Genomic DNA, 20,809 nt, shown 5'->3' on the forward strand with positions numbered 1-20,809 from the left:
TTAGCATTTCGCATTAGCATTCTGCATTAGCATTGCTCTGCTACTTTTCCCAACTTCCATTCTCATTCCAGCCTACTTGGGGCAAGCTGCTGAGTGTAAAGTTTGGTTACCCCCCCTCTGATGTATTTGTGTCTGGTTGATAACACTTCAGATCTTGCTTCAAAACATCGTGGTGCGTTCATTACGCATGCATCACTTACTGTTGAGTGCTTCGACACATCAGGACGACCCCCAGACGACTTTTCCCTGTGCGGCCTGTGCATCCACGAGGAGACGAGCTGCATGTCCTCGGGTGGAGCTGAGTGGCTGGATGTCCTCGGGTGGAGCTGAGTGGCTGGATGTCCTCGGGTGGAGCTGAGTGGCTGGACGTCCTCGGGTGGAGCTGAGTGGCTGGACGTCCTCTGGTGGAGCTGAGTGACTGGACGTCCTCCGGTGGAGCTGAGTGGCTGGATGTCCTCCGGTGGAGCTGAGTGGCCCTTGCCCTCTTCAGACAAGCTGACTGAGCAGTTGCACATGAGGACTGGGAAGGAGCATCATGTCTGCACTACCACGTACATCATGTGACAGCGTCCTGGAGCTTTAGGGCGCCTGCCGGTCTGATGTAGATCAGGGTGGGACTGACTGGCAGCTGTGATATCTCTGTGGCAGATGGAGAAGCCGTCCGGAGTGGTCATCAGGCTTGGTCATCAGGCTTGGTCATCAGGCTTGGTCATCCGGTGTGGTCATCCGGTGTGGTCATCGTGTTTGGTCATCCGGTGTGGTTGTCAGGCGTGGTCGTCCGGCGTGGTCGTCCGGCGTGGTCGTCCCGCGTGGTCGTCCGGCGTGGTCGTCCGGCGTGGTCGTCCGGCGTGGTCGTCCGGCGTGGTCATCAGGTGTGGTCATCAGGTGTGGTCATCAGGCATGTGTCCTTGGGTCTTTCCAGAACATTCGGCTGAGACTGCAGGATGTGTGTAGAAGTGTGTGGCTGTGTGAACAGGAGGGGGAAGGAGAGAGTGAGAACAGGAGAGAGAGAAGGAGGGAGACAGACAGAGAGAGAGAGAGAGAGAGTTGTTTTCTGCTGTTCTTTTATCTGTTCTGAAATTAAACAATGAAGTGGAAAAGCTACAACAAATAGTTTGGAAACTTGAAGAGGATCTGAGAGAAACTGGCCCTACCCACATGAATTCAGATATTTTTGGAAACAGTTTTTTTAATCTGCATTTTGGTCTCCTGTCAATAGCATTTTTGTTTTTCAATCCACCCTCCAGGGTGGATATTTTTGGAACCTCTGTTTTCAGTGGGGTTGTGTGGTTGGAGAAAACGCAGCTTTTTGAAAACACCAACACTTCAACTAGCTCATGTTTCTGTCTTTAAAACCTGTGTGTGCGGCAGAACCCACAGTCACCGCTTGGCAGGTTTGCAGTGAGACTTGAGGAATGTTTTCTGCTGAATTCTATTTACTTATACATCACACTGCAGTGCAGAAATGTCAGAAGGCACTGCATCCTGCACTTTTACACCGCACCCCACGTTTAAATGCACCCACCCAAAGGTGCAGACCTTAGATGTTGCAGCAGGTCTTGTCAAGATTGTTGATGGCCGAATAATTTTGAGAAAGAGACTGTTACTGCAGAAAAGTGTCAAGAACATCTTTAGATGTCAAGAGGGCATTGGTGAGATCTTTGAGTAAACGACTTTGGCCTTGTAGTGCAGGCGAATCAACAGTGTTGTTTTTGCATTTTTGTGATATTTTTGAAAATCCCTACTGTGTGGACAAATATATTTTTGAAAGCAGACTAGACCTGTGGACAGAACACAGGAAGAACACATGAAGTCAGTACAGCAGATCGTTGGAGGCAAATCAGTATGCAGGAAAACAAGACCAGCTCAGAGCACCATCCCTCTCTTATAGCACCATTAACAATGGAAGCAGGTCTGTGATACAGTATAACCCTAACCCTAACCCTAGCAGGTCTGTGATACAGTATTACCCTAACCCTAGCAGGTCTGTAATACAGTATTACCCTAACCCTAACAGGTCTGTGATACACTATTCCCCTAACCCTAACCCTAGCAGGTCTGTGATACAGTATTACCCTAACCCTAGCAGGTCTGTAATACAGTATTACCCTAACCCTAACCCGAGCAGGTCTGTGATACAGTATTACCCTAACCCTAGCAGGTCTGTGATACAGTATTACCCTAACCCTAACCCGAGCAGGTCTGTGATACACTATTACCCTAACGCTAACTCATTCCAGTGGTGAACAGGTAATTTGTTTACTACACATTTTTTTTTTATTCTAAGTAAATGTGACAATAATGACGTTATGCTCAATACTGAAGTTATTTATATGTAGACCGAACTGTGTAAGTCTTCTGAAGTCGTACGTTCACTATAGTGTCTTTTTCATGATAATCCCAGGTTGGATCAATATATGTTAACCATAAAGTATGGGTAAAGTACGGAGGAGTATGGGTAAAGTACAGAGGAGTATGGGCAATGTTCTTCCTTCTAAAATCAATAGTAAGCTCTTAGTTCTTTTGATGTTCTAGATTGCCCTCACCCCAGTCCAGGTCATTGCCCTCACCCCAGTCCAGCAGACGTTCGGTTCTACAGACACCGCAGTGTCAACAGCAGATGTAAAAAACAGCGGCTACAGTTACAACACAGTCCTGAGTGAACACAATCTACAGTCAGGAACGTGGGAGCAACCCTGCAGTGTATACAGTGATGGAAAAGAAGACAGACAAGACATCCTAACTTTGTCATCTGCCGAGAAACAAATACCTACTTCCTGATAGACCTGTCAGCGTGCTGAGTCTGAGGCAGGAATAATTGTGTTACAAGCAGAAATGTAGTCTACAAATAACATTCTAATGTATATTTTTCTCTTATCAAGATGCTACAGAGGAGTGTTGAGAAGTCATGAGACAGTGTCTGACACTGATCTATTCTGTGTATAAGCAAATTGGAAAGAATCCAGGAATTCTGGGATTTTACTGCACAGAGTGACTTTGCCAGCCATTCTAGGCCCGGCAGATGCTCTGCAGTAAGAGATGTGCACGGTAATCACTCAGACTACACTAGACCGTGACTAACTGCATGGCACGATTTAAGGACCCAGGATGGAACACTGTCTGGTCCAGTTGCTTCCGTAATCTTAACCAGGCTGAGGTTCTATTCACTCCTCCCTTGGACGCTTTCAGGTCCCCGGGTGTAATAGCTGTCTTAGGCGGGTGTTGATGTTATGTACCTCAGACCTGATAAAGAACTGAGTCCATCAGGAGACCCAGTGTCCGCACTGATGACAGGACTGTGATCCGTCACGGACTACGGGCCTCGCCAAATCCCTTGTGTTTCTGTTCTGGTTACACTGTGCTCCACGTGGCCCCTGTAGGCTGTCTTGGCTGATTTAATTGCTTTCTGTAGATCATATCTGGACCATTTATACATCTCTTCAGATTTAAAAGCAATCAACAGTGCTTTGATTATCTCTTACACCTCCCAGTTCACCGCAGGCATTTGACTGGGATAGGAGTGGACAGTTCTTACTAAAATGCAAGAGTCAATGCAGGAACTGAAATATTCCGTTAATGTTTCTGTGCATACAGTTGTGATCAAATTTATTCAACCCCCAATGCTGCGAAGGGTTTTATGAAATTCAGTGCACATTTGTAATTGTGTTCATAATGAAATCTTACAAGGACTTGTTAAAGAACTAAATGCAACTAAGATAGCATCAATTTTTTTTGTCATAAAGTATTAAATGGCCTTTTTGTGATTTCTTCATTGACACAATTATTCAACCCCTTTACGACTACCACTCCTAAGAACAGAGGTTCATTCCAGTGTTTTCCATCAGGTATTGAAAACATCTGTGGATGTCAACGAGCAGCAGTCAAGCATGATAAGCACCAATTAGGCAGATTTAAAAGGACTGTGATACTCAGCTCCTTCTAGACATCTACTGGTGTGTTTCCAAGCATGGTGAAGGCAAGAGAATGGTCCCAGAAGACAAGAGAAGAGGTTATTGCTCTTCACAAGAATGGCAATGGATATAAAAAGATTGCGAAGTTGTTAAATATTCCAAGAGACACTATCGGAAGTATCATTCGCAAGTTCAAGTTAAAGGGCACAGTGGAAACGTTACCTGGTCGTGGCAGAAAGAAGATCCTGACCGCGACTGCTGTGCGCTACCTGAAGCGTAATGTGGAGAAAAATCCCCGCGTGACTGCTAAGGAACTGAAAAAAGACCTGTCAGATGTGGGCACTGAAGTTTCAGCTCAGACAATAAGGCGCGCACTGCATAACGAAGACCTCCATGCCAGAATGCCCAGACGCACCCCCTTGCTGACTCCAAAGAACAAGAAAAGTCGACTGCAGTATGCCAAAAGTCATGTGGACAAGCCACAAAGGTTTTGGAACAGGTTTTGGAAACTAAATTAGAACTGTTTGGGACAATGGACCAGCGCTATGTTTGGAGAAGGAAGAACCAGGCTTATGAACAAAAGAACACCTTGCCTACTGTGAAGCATGGCGGGGGGTCAATTATGCTTTGGGGCTGTTTTGCTTCTAATGGTACAGGAAAGCTTCAACGTGTGCAGGGTACCATGAATTCCCTTCAGTACCAGGAGATCTTGGAGGAAAATGTGATGGAGTCAGTCACAAACCTGCGGCTTGGGAGACGTTGGACCTTCCAACAGGACAATGATCCGAAGCACACATCCAAGTCCACTAGAGCATGGTTGAACATGAAAGGCTGGAACATTCTAGAGTGGCCATCGCAATCACCAGACTTAAATCCAATTGAGAACCTCTGGTGGGACCTAAAGAAGGCAGTTGCAGTGCGCAAGCCTAAGAATGTGACTGAACTGGAGGCTTTTGCCCATGAAGAATGGGCTAAGATACCCATAGGTCGCTGCAAGACACTTGTGTCAAGCTATGCTTCACGCTTGAAAGCTGTCATAACTGGAAAAGGATGTTGTACTAAGTACTAAAAAATAATGTCACTAGGGGGTTGAATAAAACTGATAATGATGTGAGCACAGTAAAGACATTTGTGGTTATTCCATCATAAATATTATGTTATGTTTGTCTAATTTATAAGTGCCTCTTTGATATAATTGTAAATAAGATGACTGAAATGATCAAAATCAATGTCAAACTGGCCAAAACACTTTATTTCAGTGGGGGTTGAATAAATTTGATCACAACTGTACATTTAAATCCTGAGTTCTTGAAACAGCCCTGCTGTTTTATTGTGTGGTTGACAGACTACAGCTGTAATGTTCTCAGTGTACACGTCTTCATGTGGTTTAAATCAGAACTTATCCACTCAGCCAGAACTAATCCACTCAATCAGAACTAATCCACAGAATCAGAACTAATCCACTCAATCAGACCCATAAAAAGGGGAATAATTTGTGGTTGAAAATCAATAATTGGTCAATCTCATAATTTCAAACTTATTCTCTGTGCAATATATATTCCCTCAATTGAATTGGCTTATTTTAATAAAGAAACCTTCTCAAATCTAGTGAAAGAAATCAGTTTTTTCCAGACTCTAGGTAATGCATTGATGTGTGGGGCTTTAATGCCGGAACAGGAGATGAATCAGGCTATCAGCACACAGGATGATGACTTTATGATAGGAAATCATAGCCGTTTTCCCCAGAATCTCCCAGAGAGAACAACGACACATCTGACATAAATACATTACTGTGTTTGAATAGAGCAATTAGAAATGACACAGGAGAATCCATGAGCCCTTTAAGACTCAAGACTGCCTAGAAAAATACACATGTGCAGTTCAATAATAAGAAATTCTTCTTGACACGTTTCTCATTAAACCCACGAAAGAGCGAGGAGACGTGTGTGCTGACAGTCACACCTGATCACACCGGACACTAAATAGAAACAAACCAGTAAATACACAGTCTGTCAGGGTTTGACTAGCACTGCTAGGATTAGGCCAGCAGGTAGCACACAAGCAGCAAACATCTGATTGGTTTTCTCCGAAATTATCGAACATCATACCACATTTTCTCTCTGCACACCCTCACTGATGAACATTTAAGCTGAAATAAAGGCAATGTAATGTAAATGTAAGATTTAGTGATCCCAACTCCAGCCCATCAGGGGCTGGAGAGAAGTCTCTCGTCTATACTTACGTTTCACTCAGACTTGTACTAATCTTGCTATTCCAATAATCTAAACTTTTTGTAAATAACTAACATAATATTCACATCACGTTAGAAATGATGTTATATGTATGTATGTTGGAAGGAATTTTACTTTGCAAAACAGAAACAGAACCTTTTTGTCAACGGTTCCCTATCAGTACCACTGTGGTCCACTGGGTGGTTGCAGCCCATAGTTTGAAAACAACTGTTTTAGAATATAAAAAAAAAACACTGTATTAGAATATTTGAAAACCACTGTATTAGAATATTTGCAGCATCTGCTGTTTCTGTAAATTGCAGTAATAAAGAACAGCTGGCCCTATGATGCAGAGAGGACTGATTATGCAAGCAGCAAGATGTGTAGTATCATCACAGTCCAAGATTCAACCATTCAACCACAAAACTCCACCACACCTCCACCATACTACACCACCACATCACCACCACATCACCACACCACACCACCATATCACCACACCATTACCACACCACATCATCACCACACCATTACCACATCATCACCACACCACATCACCACATCATCACCACACCACCATATCACCACACCACACCACCATATCACCACACCATACCACATCCCTACATCACCACACCACCATATCACCACACCATCATATCACCACACCATCACCACATCACCACACCACAACATCACCACCACACCACCATATCACCACACCATACCACATCACTACACCACACCATCATCACATCACCACACCACACCACACCACACCACACTACACCACCACATCACCACACCATACCACATCCCTACATCATCACCACACCACCATATCACCACACCACCATATCACCACACCACCATATCACCACACCACCATATCACCACACCACACCATCACCACACAACCATATCACCACACCACCATATCACCACACCACACCATATCACCACACCACCATATCACCACACCATCACCACACCACCACACCACCATATCACCACACCATCACCACACCACACCATCACCACACCATCACCACACCACCACACCACCATATCACCACACCATCACCACACCACACCATCACCACACCACCATATCACCACACCACACCATATCACCACACAACCATATCACCACACCATCACCACACCACCATATCACCACACCACACCATATCACCACACCACCATATCACCACACCTCCACACCACCTGATGAAGTAGGACAGTGGCACTGCAGTGTCTTCTAAGTCTTGTAGATGTCTTGCACTGCGATGTTCATGTCCACTCCAGACTCTTGACCTTGTCAACGTGTCTTTGAGCTGTTTTTAGGTTGCATCTTCTCATGCACTCTCTATATGGAGAGCTGCTGTTTCCTCTGAGTATTTTAGCAATCCCAGTGGCTAAACTTTAATGCTGTAATAAGTGAGAAACTAGGGCACTCTACTAAACGCCACGTACTGGAGCCCATTAAATGCACCAATCAGGAAGGTCTCTCAGCCTGCAGCAGGGATGCAGTTTTATCATGGATGTGTCTCATGTGTCACACATGGTGGTCGGATTTAGGTCGCATCATACATCATCCTCAACCACATGCATTCTTACTCCCTCAGTTTGAAAATTAATTACTCTCCCCTCAAAGTTTAAAGCTTAACTCACTTTTGTATTCTCTCTCTCTCTCTCTCTCTCTCTCTCTCTCTCTCTCTCTCTCCCTCTCTCTCTCTCTCTCTCAAGCACATACTGTCTCTGGTTTTTACTTTCCAGACATCCTGACTTGGTTTCTCAAGCTCATGTTGTGTTGTCTCCCCTCCTGTTTCTTTAAGACCAGCATCAGTAGCACCGCTGAGTGATAAGGTCAGCCTGCTGGGGACTGATTACACACACACACTCACACACACATACACACATGCACATACACACACTACTATCCCTGAGCACAATCACTCTTGAGCCGTGACCTAATCTGTCTCCATGGCAACGGGCCCAGGGAATCCAGACCCCCCCGCCAGGATCGGTGGGGGTCGCCTGCAGGGAGCACCTGGCGTGTCCAGCCAGCTACGAGTAACGGGCTTAATTGAGACAATGGCTTAATTGAGTACCCGGCTTAATTGAGTAACGGGCTTAATTGAGCAACAGAGTTAATTAAGAAATTGGCTTAATTGATAATATTATTAACTGAGTAACGGGCAATTGAGTAATGGGCTTAATTGAGTAACGGGCTTAAATGCTTCTCAAGGGCCAAGTGTCGAAGGACCGGCAATAAGATATTGGATATGAATACCTGGATATGAAGGTGCACTTTTCAGGGAGAGGTCTGTTGGGGGAGAGGTCTGTGCTGTTGAGGGAGAGGTCTGTGCTGTTGAGGGAGAGGTCTGTGCTGTTTGGGGAGAGGTCTGTGCTGTTTGGGGAGAGGTCTGTGCTGTTTGGGGAGAGGTCTGTGCTGTTTGGGGAGAGGTCTGTGCTGTTGGGGGAGAGGTCTGTGCTGTTGGGGGAGAGGTCTGTGCTGTTGGGGGAGAGGTCTGTGCTGTTGAGGGAGAGGTCTGTGCTGTTGAGGGAGAGGTCTGTGGTGTTGAGGGAGAGGTCTGTGCTGTTGGGGGAGATGTCTGTGCTCTGTTGGGGGAGATGTCTGTGCTCTGTTTGGGGAAGTCTGTGCTGTTGAGGGAGAGGTCTGTGCTGTTGAGGGAGAGGTCTGTGCTGTTGGGGGAGAGGTCTGTGGTGTTGGGGGAGAGGTCTGTGCTGTTGAGGGAGAGGTCTGTGGTGTTGAGGGAGAGGTCTGTGGTGTTGGGGGAGAGGTATGTGGTGTTGGGGGAGGTCTGGATGCAGTCCCATCCTGTTCTCCCTGTCGTATAGTAAAGCGCAGGTGGGAAGGTGTGTTTTATTTACAGAATGTGGCTGAAAAACAATTTTCCCTTGGTGTGCGATTAAAGGCAGAAGTCAGACACCACCATCCCATAATGGAGTTTGGGGAGCACGACTGTGTGCCACCGTTGGGTCTAATTAATGCAGTAAAAATGTTTTAGTAATCTCATTTGGCAGATTGTTCACAGAGAGCGTCTGCTTGAACCAGGACACGTCGTCCCTCCGCTGAGAGGAGCAGCGTAATGGACTCCTGTGCTGTGAGTCCTGTGCTGTGTGGTGTGTGGTCTCATGGTCCTCTAATATGAGACGTCCATTTTGTATTGGGGTTCTCTCGATCAGGTCATCCCAGTGATCTCTTTGGTTCACCATTTGGGGAGACAACAGGGGAAAACATGACTGGTCTGTGATAGAAATTATTTATTATGTTTACCTGTCATTGTGTGTGTGTCTTGTGTTTGACTCGTAGGCTTGTGTGTGTGTGTGTGTGTGTGTGTGTGTGTGTGTGTGTGTGTGTGTGTGTGTGTGTGTGTGTGTGTGTGTGTGTGTGTGTGTGTTTGTGTGCTGGGTGTCTGTCATTCATGAGTTGCCTAAAGTCTACTGGTCTAAGAGAAATATATATTTAATAAACATATTAAAGCCTGGAATGACTGGTACATATATCAGTTTTCCTCTTTAAAAACACATTACATTTTCACACTCTCACCTTCACCAGGCTGGATGGAATCGGTTCTTATTGTCTTATGTTGGACAACTTGAGGTAAAGTGGATTAAAAGCAGAATACTAGAACAGTCCAGTTATGATACACTGAAGGTTAGAAGAAGTTCTCGTTAGCTCCTGTTGGGAGATATTGGGATTATTCTGGCGTCTTCATATCCAGTCACAGTGCGTGCTGCTTCCTGTTTAGTGTTCCTGCTATTGGCTGATCTTAAGCAGATCAAGAGAGACAGGAACATAACTGTACAGCATGCTACAGAACGTCTCGCCTGGAGAAACGTATGGCACACAAACCCTTCGGTTCGGTTCACACCGCAGTTTCTTCTCCACGTGTAAGGGGCGTTAGGACAGCTGTTGTTTGGCTGTGCGTTAAACGGTGTTAAATAGAAGGTTCAGGACGCGGAGACAAGGGCACTGTGCTGTGTGGCACCTTCTCGGTGTGGACCAGCTCACACTTCTCCATGGAAACCAGAGTGGATTTGCGACAGCAAGTTCTCACCGCAGGATTATTCTGTCAAATCTCAGGTATTACTGGATTACATGGGATTATAGTCCCCCTGGATTATTAGGTTGTATGCAGTGTAGTGTACAGCAACGAATGGAATTCCCCTGCTTGTAAAAAAGAGTTTTGGCTTTAAATCACAGCTAATGAGCCTAAATTAAATGTGCTCAAAATCGCAATAGTTGACACAAGAGTGTCTGGCGTATCCTCCACTGTCTGTGGCACAGTGCCTGTTTGGGGAGTGTGAGGAGCTTCTTCTCACTGAATTCATCTCAGCGTAGGAGACACAGGATATCGGGTAAGAGGACGCTGATCGTTCATCACAGAAACGCCCATTGTAGTCACAGACAATTTGCAACAAAGAACCAGATGTATTTCCATTCTGTCATTTGGCTAATGGTTTTGTCTACACGTCGTCTTCTGCTTGCCATCTGAGTGATTGTTCCGTGTGGGAGGAAGAGTTAGACTCAGGATCATCAGCTGTCGGTTAGAACCGAACCTTGGACCTCACAAGCTCACGACGCGATTTATCGGATCCCCGAGCCGGTAGCACTGCCCAGATGGAGCCCGTCCCATGGCCTGAGCTGTTGTGTTTCCTCGTGTGGTCTTTCAGCTCGGAGACGGCACCTTCAACCGGGCCAAGCTGCTGAACGTGGGCTACACGGAGGCTCTGAGGGACGCCCAGTACGACTGCTTCATCTTCAGCGACGTGGACCTCATCCCCATGGACGACCGCAACCTGTACCACTGCTACGATCAGCCACGACACTTCGCCATCGCCATGGACAAGTTTGGCTTCAGGTAACAGCCGTGTGCACCATTTGGGGGGTGGGGGGGGGCAGTTGTCTGTGCAGGTGCATGGGGGGGGGGGGATCCAACCTGATTTATTTCATCTTACTTTTATGATCTTGTTTCCTTGGGGGGCAAAAAGTAATTAAGGACTCCATGCTGAAATTGTCTAGCCTGAAAATGCAAAAAAGAAATGCGCTTGTGTGTCCACTGTGTTTTTGTATTGTTATTTTTTCCCCCACTCCCTTACAAACAGGGTGACGTTCATGGGTATTTACATATTAATAGATGTCAGGTGTGACTTTGTTCCGTCTCTATTTCAGGGACGTGTAATCAAACACAGTGACTTAATGAAACAGTGAGTGCTGGGGGCCTGCCTGTGTGAAGCAGCCCTGTGTATGAGTAATTACTTTCTTTCAGCAAGAGGAACTCCCGTGTACACCTCTCATTCTGCCAAACTCCTGCACTGTCTGGAGCTGCTGAATGCAGTTCACTTCTGGTTTTTGTTCGATAAAAAAACTTGATAAATTGCGTCAGCCCAGACAGAACTGAGACATTGACAGACGTGCGCAGTCTCGTACGGAACTGCGGCTACGGGTGAAGGTTATTAACTCTGAGAGGGCAGCTCTCCGACAGCAGTAATAGTTGGAGATATTAAAGTGTACACACAGATGCTCTGAAGTTTGCTGATGTCACGAGGAACCTGAAAATTAAATCTTGTGGCGAGCACTCTGGCCTTTACTCTTGAGATGTTTCGTTTCTTTTTCCATCCAGTGGCCAAAGTTTTCATGCGGCCTTAATGCCGTGACTCAGTCCCGGGGAGCTTTAGTACTCTCATTAATCATCCTGGAGGTGTTTTCTTCCTCATATTCTGAGGCATCTCCTCTCTATGTCTCCATTATTGAACAACAAACTCACTGGGCTGGCCGTGTGTGTGTGTGTGTGTGTCTGCAGGTAATTCAGGTTTTTTTGTGTATTTGCTCTCATTTATTGATTATTTCTCCCGGTAGCAGATGCCTGAGTTCATGGTCTTGTATTACAGCAGAGCAGGAACCCAGATCTAGGCTGTGGTTCCAGGAGCTGGGATCTAGGCTGTGGTTCTAGAAGCCCAGATCTAGGCTGTGGTTCTAGAAGCCCGGATCTAGGCTGTGGTTCTGGAAGCCCAGATCTAGGCTGTGGTTCTAGAAGCCCGGATCTAGGCTGTGGTTCTAGAAGCCCGGATCTAGGCTGTGGTTCTAGAAGCCCGGATCTAGGCTGTGGTTGCTGGGTTTTCCGTTTCCAGTCATGGATAATCTGCATGGGTTCCAGCACTTCTGTTTCAACTCATCAGATACCTAACAAGCTTAATTATGTAGACCACCAAACAAACCCCCAGAGGTCAGGAGAGGTCAGGGGTTCAGGCGGGTCTGGTAGCACCCGAGCAGTACCGGGCCGACCTCACAATTGATCCTGTTTTCCTGTCACATCCACAGAGGAAACGAATGGCTTCTGTAAAGTTGCCGCATGTGAATAAATAATTAACAAGATCTATTTTTGTTACTCTTTGTGTTCAGAGTTTGAAATGAATTTTAATGAAGGGACACATGCTTAAAGATTTACGAGATTATTGCGGTAGCTTGCAGAAGAATTATGAAATGAATTTTAATTCTAGCAGTTAGGCTAAAATGACAAACTGTGAAGATTTTAAATGTTTATAATTGTAATAATAAACAAGGCTAATGATGTAGCCTAGCTATTTCATCTTCAGATGTGCAACTAATTAAAGTTGTTTTAGATTGCATATGGAATCTTCTGCTTGTAGAGACATTGTGGCCACGCCCCCTTTCCTTTTATCAATACCGTGCTTATTTGCCACCTTTTCTCATAGCTGCTTTGTAAAATTCAGCTCTCGATATTTAATCATTATACTGACAAGCTCCGCCCCCGATGAAATTCAACCAGCTCTGCCCCCAGTAAAATCCAGCCAGCTCCGCCCTCAAGGAAATTTGTCAGCTCCGCCCCCAAAGAAACTCCTCCAGCTCCGCCCCCAGTAGCATTTGTCTGCCTCCACTTCCCCTGGGTTCTGTTCTAAACCCCTGAGCTCTGTTGACAAGCCGTGAGTTCTAGAAGGTTCCTCTCCTTCTCCAGACTCCTGTGACGGTGAAGCTCAGGGAAGCTCGGCCATGACAGCTCACCTGTCTAACAATGCCACGACTGTTATTGAATCAAATGAGTACGGTGACGTGTCTGTGATGTGCTGTGTGCAGAAGCTCTGAGCTCTGGCATGAGAACTCGGTCTACAGTGTCTGACTGACTATACCACAGATTCTAACAGATTGCATCTCAGTGAACGAGTCAGTTCACTCTGATCAAGTAAAACAGTCTCACTCTTAAGAACTGAGATGTCTGAATTCTCCCACAAGGCAGTGCAGAGCTGAGGGGAATGTTTATGTCGGGTATTAAGTACGGGGGGGGTGACCATGTACCGATTGTGTGTGCTAAAGCTTGGACCATGCTGCCCTAATGCATGAACCTCTTCGTTTTGTGTGTGTCACTCACACACACTCAGACACACACACAAAATGAAGAGGTTCATGCACACACACACACACACACACACTCAGGGGCTTTAAGCGGCCTGGGGCTATCCCCAGGCGAGTATCCAGAAGGCCTCACGGCAGGCATCTTCAGGTCCTCTCAGTGGACATCTTTAGGTCCTCTCAGTGAGTATCTTCTGGACCAGTTTTCTTCAGGTCCAGTTTCCTCCCCACCAGTTTCCTGTCTTCCCTCATGTCTCTCTGCTGAGGAACAGGACATCTGGGTCTGTTTCAGTGTTCACGCTCCGCCGTCCCCCCAGACATGAAGCGCTAGCAGGCACATGCTACGTCTGGAGGGAACGTCTGTCCTGACACTTTAACAGCCACCAGCACAGGAGTGAGATTTGTAATTCTGATCAGTCCGCAGCCCTGCAGAAGTCTCCGGTCTACCGACCTGACGTCCCTCCGTCCCGAGGAGAGAACGTAGTCTGAGAGAAGGACTTGAGTGGAAGGATCCTACAGTAAAGGTGTCCTTCAGCTTTCAGAGAACCATGTCAGACATGCTGGAAAGTCTATGCAAGGGAGAGAGAGAGAGAGAGAGAGAGAGAGAGAGAGAGAGAGAGAGGTATTAGAGAGGGTGAGAGAGAGAAACAGAGAGAAGGAGAGAGACAGTGGTAGAGAGAGAGAAGCATAGAGAAAGGATGGGAGAGAGAGAGAGAGAAGGAGGGAGAAAGAGAGAGAGACACTGGTAGAGTGGGAGGTAAGGTAGTGAGGGAGGGAGGCCCTGGATGAGAGTGAAGAGGAGGATCTATCTTTACAAACAGAGGTGCCCTGTGTGAAGATTCTGTCCTCCTCATGTCCACTCATGCAATGAAATTGTGTCATAATTTGTGTCATGAAATTGTGGCCCAGGGATGACCCCGACCCTAGGGACAACCCTGACCCCTGGGACGACCCCGGCCCCAGAGAGCCCAGAGGAACTTGCTGGAAACGCTCCAAATCTGCTGCTCGTCCATGGTTGTTTTTAAAAGCTGCATTTGTGTGGGTCAAAGCTCTGGGTGTCCTGACCTGTCCCTGTCTGGGTTGTCCTGACCTGTCCCTGTCTGGGTTGTCCTGACCTGTCCCTGTCTGGGGTGTCCTGACCTGTCCCTGTCCAGAATGTCCTGACTGTGCCTGACTGGACTCCTCCCTGTTTGCAGGCTTCCGTATGCGGGGTATTTCGGTGGGGTGTCTGGCCTGAGCAAAAAGCAGTTCCTCAAAATCAACGGCTTCCCCAATGAGTACTGGGGCTGGGGAGGAGAAGACGACGACATCTACAACAGGTGAAGGTCTGCACCATCACACCTCCACCTGTAGGACTGCTCCATCACACCTCCACCTGTAGGACTGCTCCATCACACCTCCACCTGTAGGACTGCTCCATCACACCTCCACCTGTAGCACTGCACCATCACACCTCCACCTGTAGGACTGCTCCATCACACCTCCACCTGTAGCACTGCACCATCACACCTCCACCTGCAGGACTGCTCCATCACACCTCCACCTGCAGGACTGCACCATCACACCTCCACCTGTAGGACTCCTCCATCACACCTCCACCTGTAGGACTGCACCATCACACCTCAACCTGTAGGACTGCTCCATCACACCCCCACCTGTAGGACTGCTCCATCACACCCCCACCTGTAGGACTGCTCCGTCACACCTCCACCTGTAGGACTCCTCCATCACACCTCCACCTGTAGGACTGCACCATCACACCTCAACCTGTAGGACTGCTCCATCACACCCCCACCTGTAGGACTCCTCCATCACACCTCCACCTTCAGCACTGCTTCGTCACACCTCCAACACCATCCTGCTCTCTCTATCTCTCTGCTTGCCTTCCTGATGAGTGGTAATGTGTTCACATTTGTCATCAGTGACTGAATGCTTAAAAGGCCTTACAGAAAATTATAGTCCTCTGAGTCTGTAAAATTCTCTGTGCAAGATTTAGCATCAGGTTCCATCATGTGGATTGAGGGCACTTAGTGTAATGCAGAAGGCAGAAACTGTCAGGGTCAACATTTGGCACGTCGAGTTAAGCTGCAGAAACTCAATCACCCCTACTGAACTTTTAATTCTCTCATAATGTCACATTGCAACATCGCTGTATCAGGACACCATTTTAGGCACCCGAAATTTCCGGAAGCATTTGTGTTTATTTTGAGCCGTGTGCATACAGTGTAGCTTTGAAAAAGGGCTGCCATGACCAACGTGTCCGGCCCAGGTGACTACACCACGTTATCAGGCACAGCTGCTGTATCCTTACGCCACGTTATCAGGCACAGTCTCTGTATCCTTACGCCACGTTATCAGGCCCAGTCTCTGTATCCTTACGCCACATTATCAGGCCCAGTCTCTGTATCCTTACGCCACGCTATCAGGCCCACTCTCTGTATCCTTACGCCACGCTATCAGGCCCACTCTCTGTATCCTTACGCCACGCTATCAGGCCCACTCTCTGTATCCTTCCCCTGAGTTATCCGGCCCGGGTGCTGTTCCCATGTCACATGCTAGCTGAGAAGAGAGGGTAAGAGAACACAGGGTAAGGGCAGATGGGCGGGTGGACGGCCTCTGGCAGCGTTGGCAGGGAGAAGGGGACAGACCCGTGTTCCACCTGTCACATTTCCCACCTGGATCTTCCTGTACCGATGGGCAGTGTGTGAAATCAGTTGGCACCAAAAGTGTCCTTCACACTCTGGTTGATGGAGTGCTACATCAAACACTTCACAAAACGCTCCCAGTCCAGACTGAGCCGGGTGTCCACGTCCACCCTACAGCACCAGCATGTCTCTGGGGACAGGGTCCTGTTTGTCATTATTGATGCTTTAGTGGTGTGTTGGTACGGTGTGTAAGTAATAGTGCTGGTACATTCACAGTCTGTAAGTACAGCATTGCCGTAGTAACAGTCTGTAAGTACAGCATTGCCGTAGTAACAGTCTGTAAGTACAGCATTGCCATAGTAACAGTCTGTAAGTACAGCATTGCCATAGTAACAGTCTGTAAGTACAGGCTACTGTTTGCTGGATTGTATGTTTGGCCCTGAAGCTTAGTGAGGCTCCATCGTATCGGACAAGGACTGATGTTGGACATGCGAGTGGTCCGTGTTCTCGTGTGTAGAATCGTCTGTAGTGTCCATCCTCACACGCGAGCTCTTGTACAGAACTTCTCCACCGAGCTTCTGGCCTGCTGCCACCCCCTCAGGCTCAGGTCTTTTGGAAACACCCGGGATTGATCACTGTGAACTCTTCTTAAGAGGCCACGCCTCTCCCCTCTGGGCACACCCCCTCATCACACACTCGTCTTGTTTTCCTGTTTTCTGAAGGCGAGCTCTCAGCCACGGGGACTTCGTCCTCTCTCCTGTGAGGTGGATTCTCACACTTCTTCGTGATGCTCGGTAGCAGCAGCGTGATGTGATTCGTGGCCCGGGGGCGGGCACAGATGACTGCCCCGCCCCGTATACAACAAATACTCAGTGCAGGTTGTGGAACCTGTGCAGAAGAGTCAAATATAGACATTGCACACGGGACACGTGGTGGAGAAAGAACGTAGGAATTCTCCTGACGTTCTGCACAGTGGAACACCTCCCCCCCCCCCCCCCCCCCCCACACACACACACCAGCCCACTCCACACACATACACACACACATATACCACACACATACTCACACACACATACACACACACACACACACCAGCCCACTCCACACACATACACACACACATACCACACACATACTCTCACACACACGTATACACACACACACACACACACACACACACGCACAGGAAGACGGGGAACGGGACATATGTTCCTGGACCAGAACAGATGCTGTGTTCATCTGCTTTTTCATATCACAGAAACAAGAAAAACAGAGAGAAGCATGCGTCAGACTGCACAACCACAGAGTGCTTTATCAGACACAGACTCTCTGGCAGAGAGAAGCATGAATCAGACTGCACAACCACAGAGTGCTTTATCAGACACAGACTCTCTGGCAGAGAGAAGCATGCGTCAGACTGCACAACCACAGAGTGCTTTATCAGACACAGACTCTCTGGCAGAGAGAAGCATGAATCAGACTGCACAACCACAGAGTGCTTTATCAGACACAGACTCTCTGGCAGAGAGAAGCATGAATCAGACCGCACAACCACAGAGTGCTTTATCAGACACAGGCTCTCTGGCAGAGAGAAGCATGCGTCAGACTGCACAACCACAGAGTGCTTTATCAGACTCAGGCTCTCGGGCAGAGAAAAGCATGAATCAGATTTCACAACCACAGAGTCTGGCTTGTCGGACACAGGCTCTCGGGCAGAGAGAAGTGTGAATCAGACTGCACAACCCCAGTGTCTGCTTTATCAGACACAAACTCTCGGGCAGAGAGAAGCATCAAATCAGACTGCACAACCACAGCGTTTGCTTTATCAGACATAGGGTCTTAGCAAAGCTGTGTTAGAACTGCAGTAATGGCCTCTGTACAAGGACAGCTGTACAAGGAAGCTCAGCTTATTGAGTGTACAGCTGAGTGTGTGAAGGTGTGTGTCGTTGGTGTGAGTTTGTGTGTGAAGGTGTGTCAAGGTATCAGGGTATTTGGGTATCTGGGTATCTGGGTGTCAAGGTATCTGGGTGTCAAGGTATCAGGGTATCCGGGTATCAGGGTGTCAGAGAGCTTCACAAAAAGAAAGAGACAGAGTATGATTCATAAAGTCAGCATCCTAATCACAGAGTAGCTCCCCCCCCCCCTCTCTCTTTCTCTTTCCAGAGCACCACTAATGATTGCAATTCCCTTTGTCTCCACGGCTCTAATGCAATTAAGGAAACTGTATATAGGGAGAGAGAGAGGAAAGTGGGGAGAGAGAGAGAGAGAAAGAAAGAGAGGTGGAGAGAGAGAGGGAGAAATTCCCTGTTAATCCAATCAGCAAGAGGCAGGAAGAGAACCAGAGTAGGAGAGATATGGGCCAAACTGGCTATGTAGTGAACAGTATTAAGTGTGTGTGTGTGTGTGTGTGTGTGTGTGTGTGTGTGTGTGTGTGTGTGTGTGTGTGTGTGTGTGTGTGTGTGTGGGGAGGGGGGGGGGTGTTGGCTGTCTGTCTCATTTCCTAAACAAGCAGTCATCGGCTACTTCAGCTCCCTAAAATAATGACGCTGTTCTCAGTGTTGGCATTAAATAATTGCTGGGCTCGTTTTTCCTTTCTTTCTTGTGTTGTGTGTGTGTGTGTGTGTGTGTGTGTGTGTGTGTGTGTGTGTGTGTGTGTGAGAGAGAGATGGAGAGATAGACAGAGATAGAGAGCGAGAGATGGATTTCTACTGGACACACACACACACACACACACACACACACACACACACAACCACTGGTTATTTTCCCAGATTTGATTCTGTTTGGTCAGCTTTGCTCTCGGCCCTGAAGTAAGAAAATGGGATGATTGTGTCAGGACGCCGAACCCTTTCAGCTAAATCTGGAAATGTCATAATGGTTTAAATGCACTTTACTTGATGGACATTATGGAATGAAATGATGCGTTTTTTAATATGTATTTACTAGGGGTGGGCATAGATTAATTTTTTTAATCTAGATTAATCTCACTGAAATCTTGAAATTAATCTAGATTAATCTAGATTAATCTATATTAAAATGGCTCATATGCGTGCTACCCAAGTAATTTAACCTCACGGACGTAATTTGGGGGGGACTTTTTCGAAAGCCGGTTTTGGTCCTCTGCAGTTTTAACGGTTAAAAAGAAATATTTAAATAACGACGAATCTAGCGCTAGGACCATGCAGAAAACGACCGCTCCGAGTTCCGCTCCGGTAACACTTTACGTTCCTAAAAATGAATTTTCCATGAAGCAAACCTGGCGACTTCGTGGCTGCATCCATGTAAACACACGTACGATTTGTAATTCACAGGTTTGAAAACTCGTTCTTGCCCGTACTGTGCAATTTGGTTAGGAATACAACCGAGCTAAACTATCAAGTTGAAAGTCATCATAGTTTGCTTACCCATTTTGACCCAGTTCCCAACCCAACTTTAAGAATAGATTAACGGCGATAATTTTTATATCGCCCGATAAGAGTATCAAATTAACGAACGCCGTTAACGCCGTTAACGCCGTTGACGGGCCACCACTAGTATTTACATACCCGTTTAGAGCCATTTTAACATAGTAACCTCCTCACTTTAACCATTGCCACCTATCTGTTATTTTCTTCTGGTTATGTTTAAGTAGGGAGCAGTGGTTCTACCAGCAGATACAACATGCATCACTACACATAACATTCACTCCAGCGCAGAGCAGGAGAAAAAATACCACATGAACAATTTCCAGGTGTTCAGTTTTTTTATCAGGACTGTGGAAGTAAATCTGAGGTGAAACAATACCGGCTGAGTGCAGCGTTGTCTGTTTCTAAGAGACTATTTGGCATTTTGGACTATTTCCCTGTGGAAAAATCGGAGCTCATTTTTGCACTCTCGGTAACTCTAAAACCAAGCATTAGTCCTTCAATGGGCAGGTTTGAGAAGATGGTCTGAGATGGTATGAGATGGTCTGGTTAGACGTTTGTCTCGACTGCTTTAAATCTTCCTTCATGGCCAGTAGTCTAATACGCTTACGTAGATACACTGTCCCATCACACCCAGTGCGAACCTACACTCCTTCACCTCCACCATGCCCCTTCAACTCCACCATGCTCCTTCACCTCCACCATGCTCCTTCACCTCCACCATGCTCCTTCACCTCCACCATGCCTCTTCACCTCCACCATGCCTCTTCACCTCCACCATGCTCCTTCACCTCCACCATGCCTCTTCACCTCCACCATGCTCCTTCACCTCCACCATGCTCCTTCACCTCCACCATGCTCCTTCACCTCCACCATGCCTCTTCACCTCCACCATGCCTCTTCACCTCCACCATGTCTCTTCACCTCCACCATGCTCCTTCACCTCCACCATGCCTCTTCACCTCCACCATGCCTCTTCACCTCCACCTTCACCTCCACCATGCTCCTTCACCTCCACCATGCCCCTTCACCTCCACCATGCCTCTTCACCTCCACCTTCACCTCCACCATGCCTCTTCACCTCCACCATGCTCCTTCACCTCCACCTTCACCTCCACCATGCTCCTTCACCTCCACCTTCACCTCCACCTCCACCATGCCTCTTCACCTCCACCTTCACCTCCACCATGCCTCTTCACCTCCACCATGCCTCTTCACC

At 47.3% G+C, this 20,809-nt stretch overlaps 1 protein-coding gene across 1 annotated transcript in view; it reads left to right on the plus strand.

The window, feature by feature from the left end:
• The window catches only part of b4galt2 (UDP-Gal:betaGlcNAc beta 1,4- galactosyltransferase, polypeptide 2), an 87,968-nt gene that overhangs the window by 55,375 nt on the left and 11,784 nt on the right, over positions 1-20,809 (plus strand). The window contains exons 4-5 of the mRNA XM_076973575.1: positions 10,847-11,034; positions 14,738-14,860. Coding sequence (XP_076829690.1) covers positions 10,847-11,034; positions 14,738-14,860 — 311 coding nt within the window. The remainder of the gene's footprint in view (positions 1-10,846; positions 11,035-14,737; positions 14,861-20,809) is intronic.

This window comes from Brachyhypopomus gauderio, chromosome 14 (assembly GCF_052324685.1).
Source record: "Brachyhypopomus gauderio isolate BG-103 chromosome 14, BGAUD_0.2, whole genome shotgun sequence".
Taxonomy (NCBI): domain Eukaryota; kingdom Metazoa; phylum Chordata; class Actinopteri; order Gymnotiformes; family Hypopomidae; genus Brachyhypopomus; species Brachyhypopomus gauderio.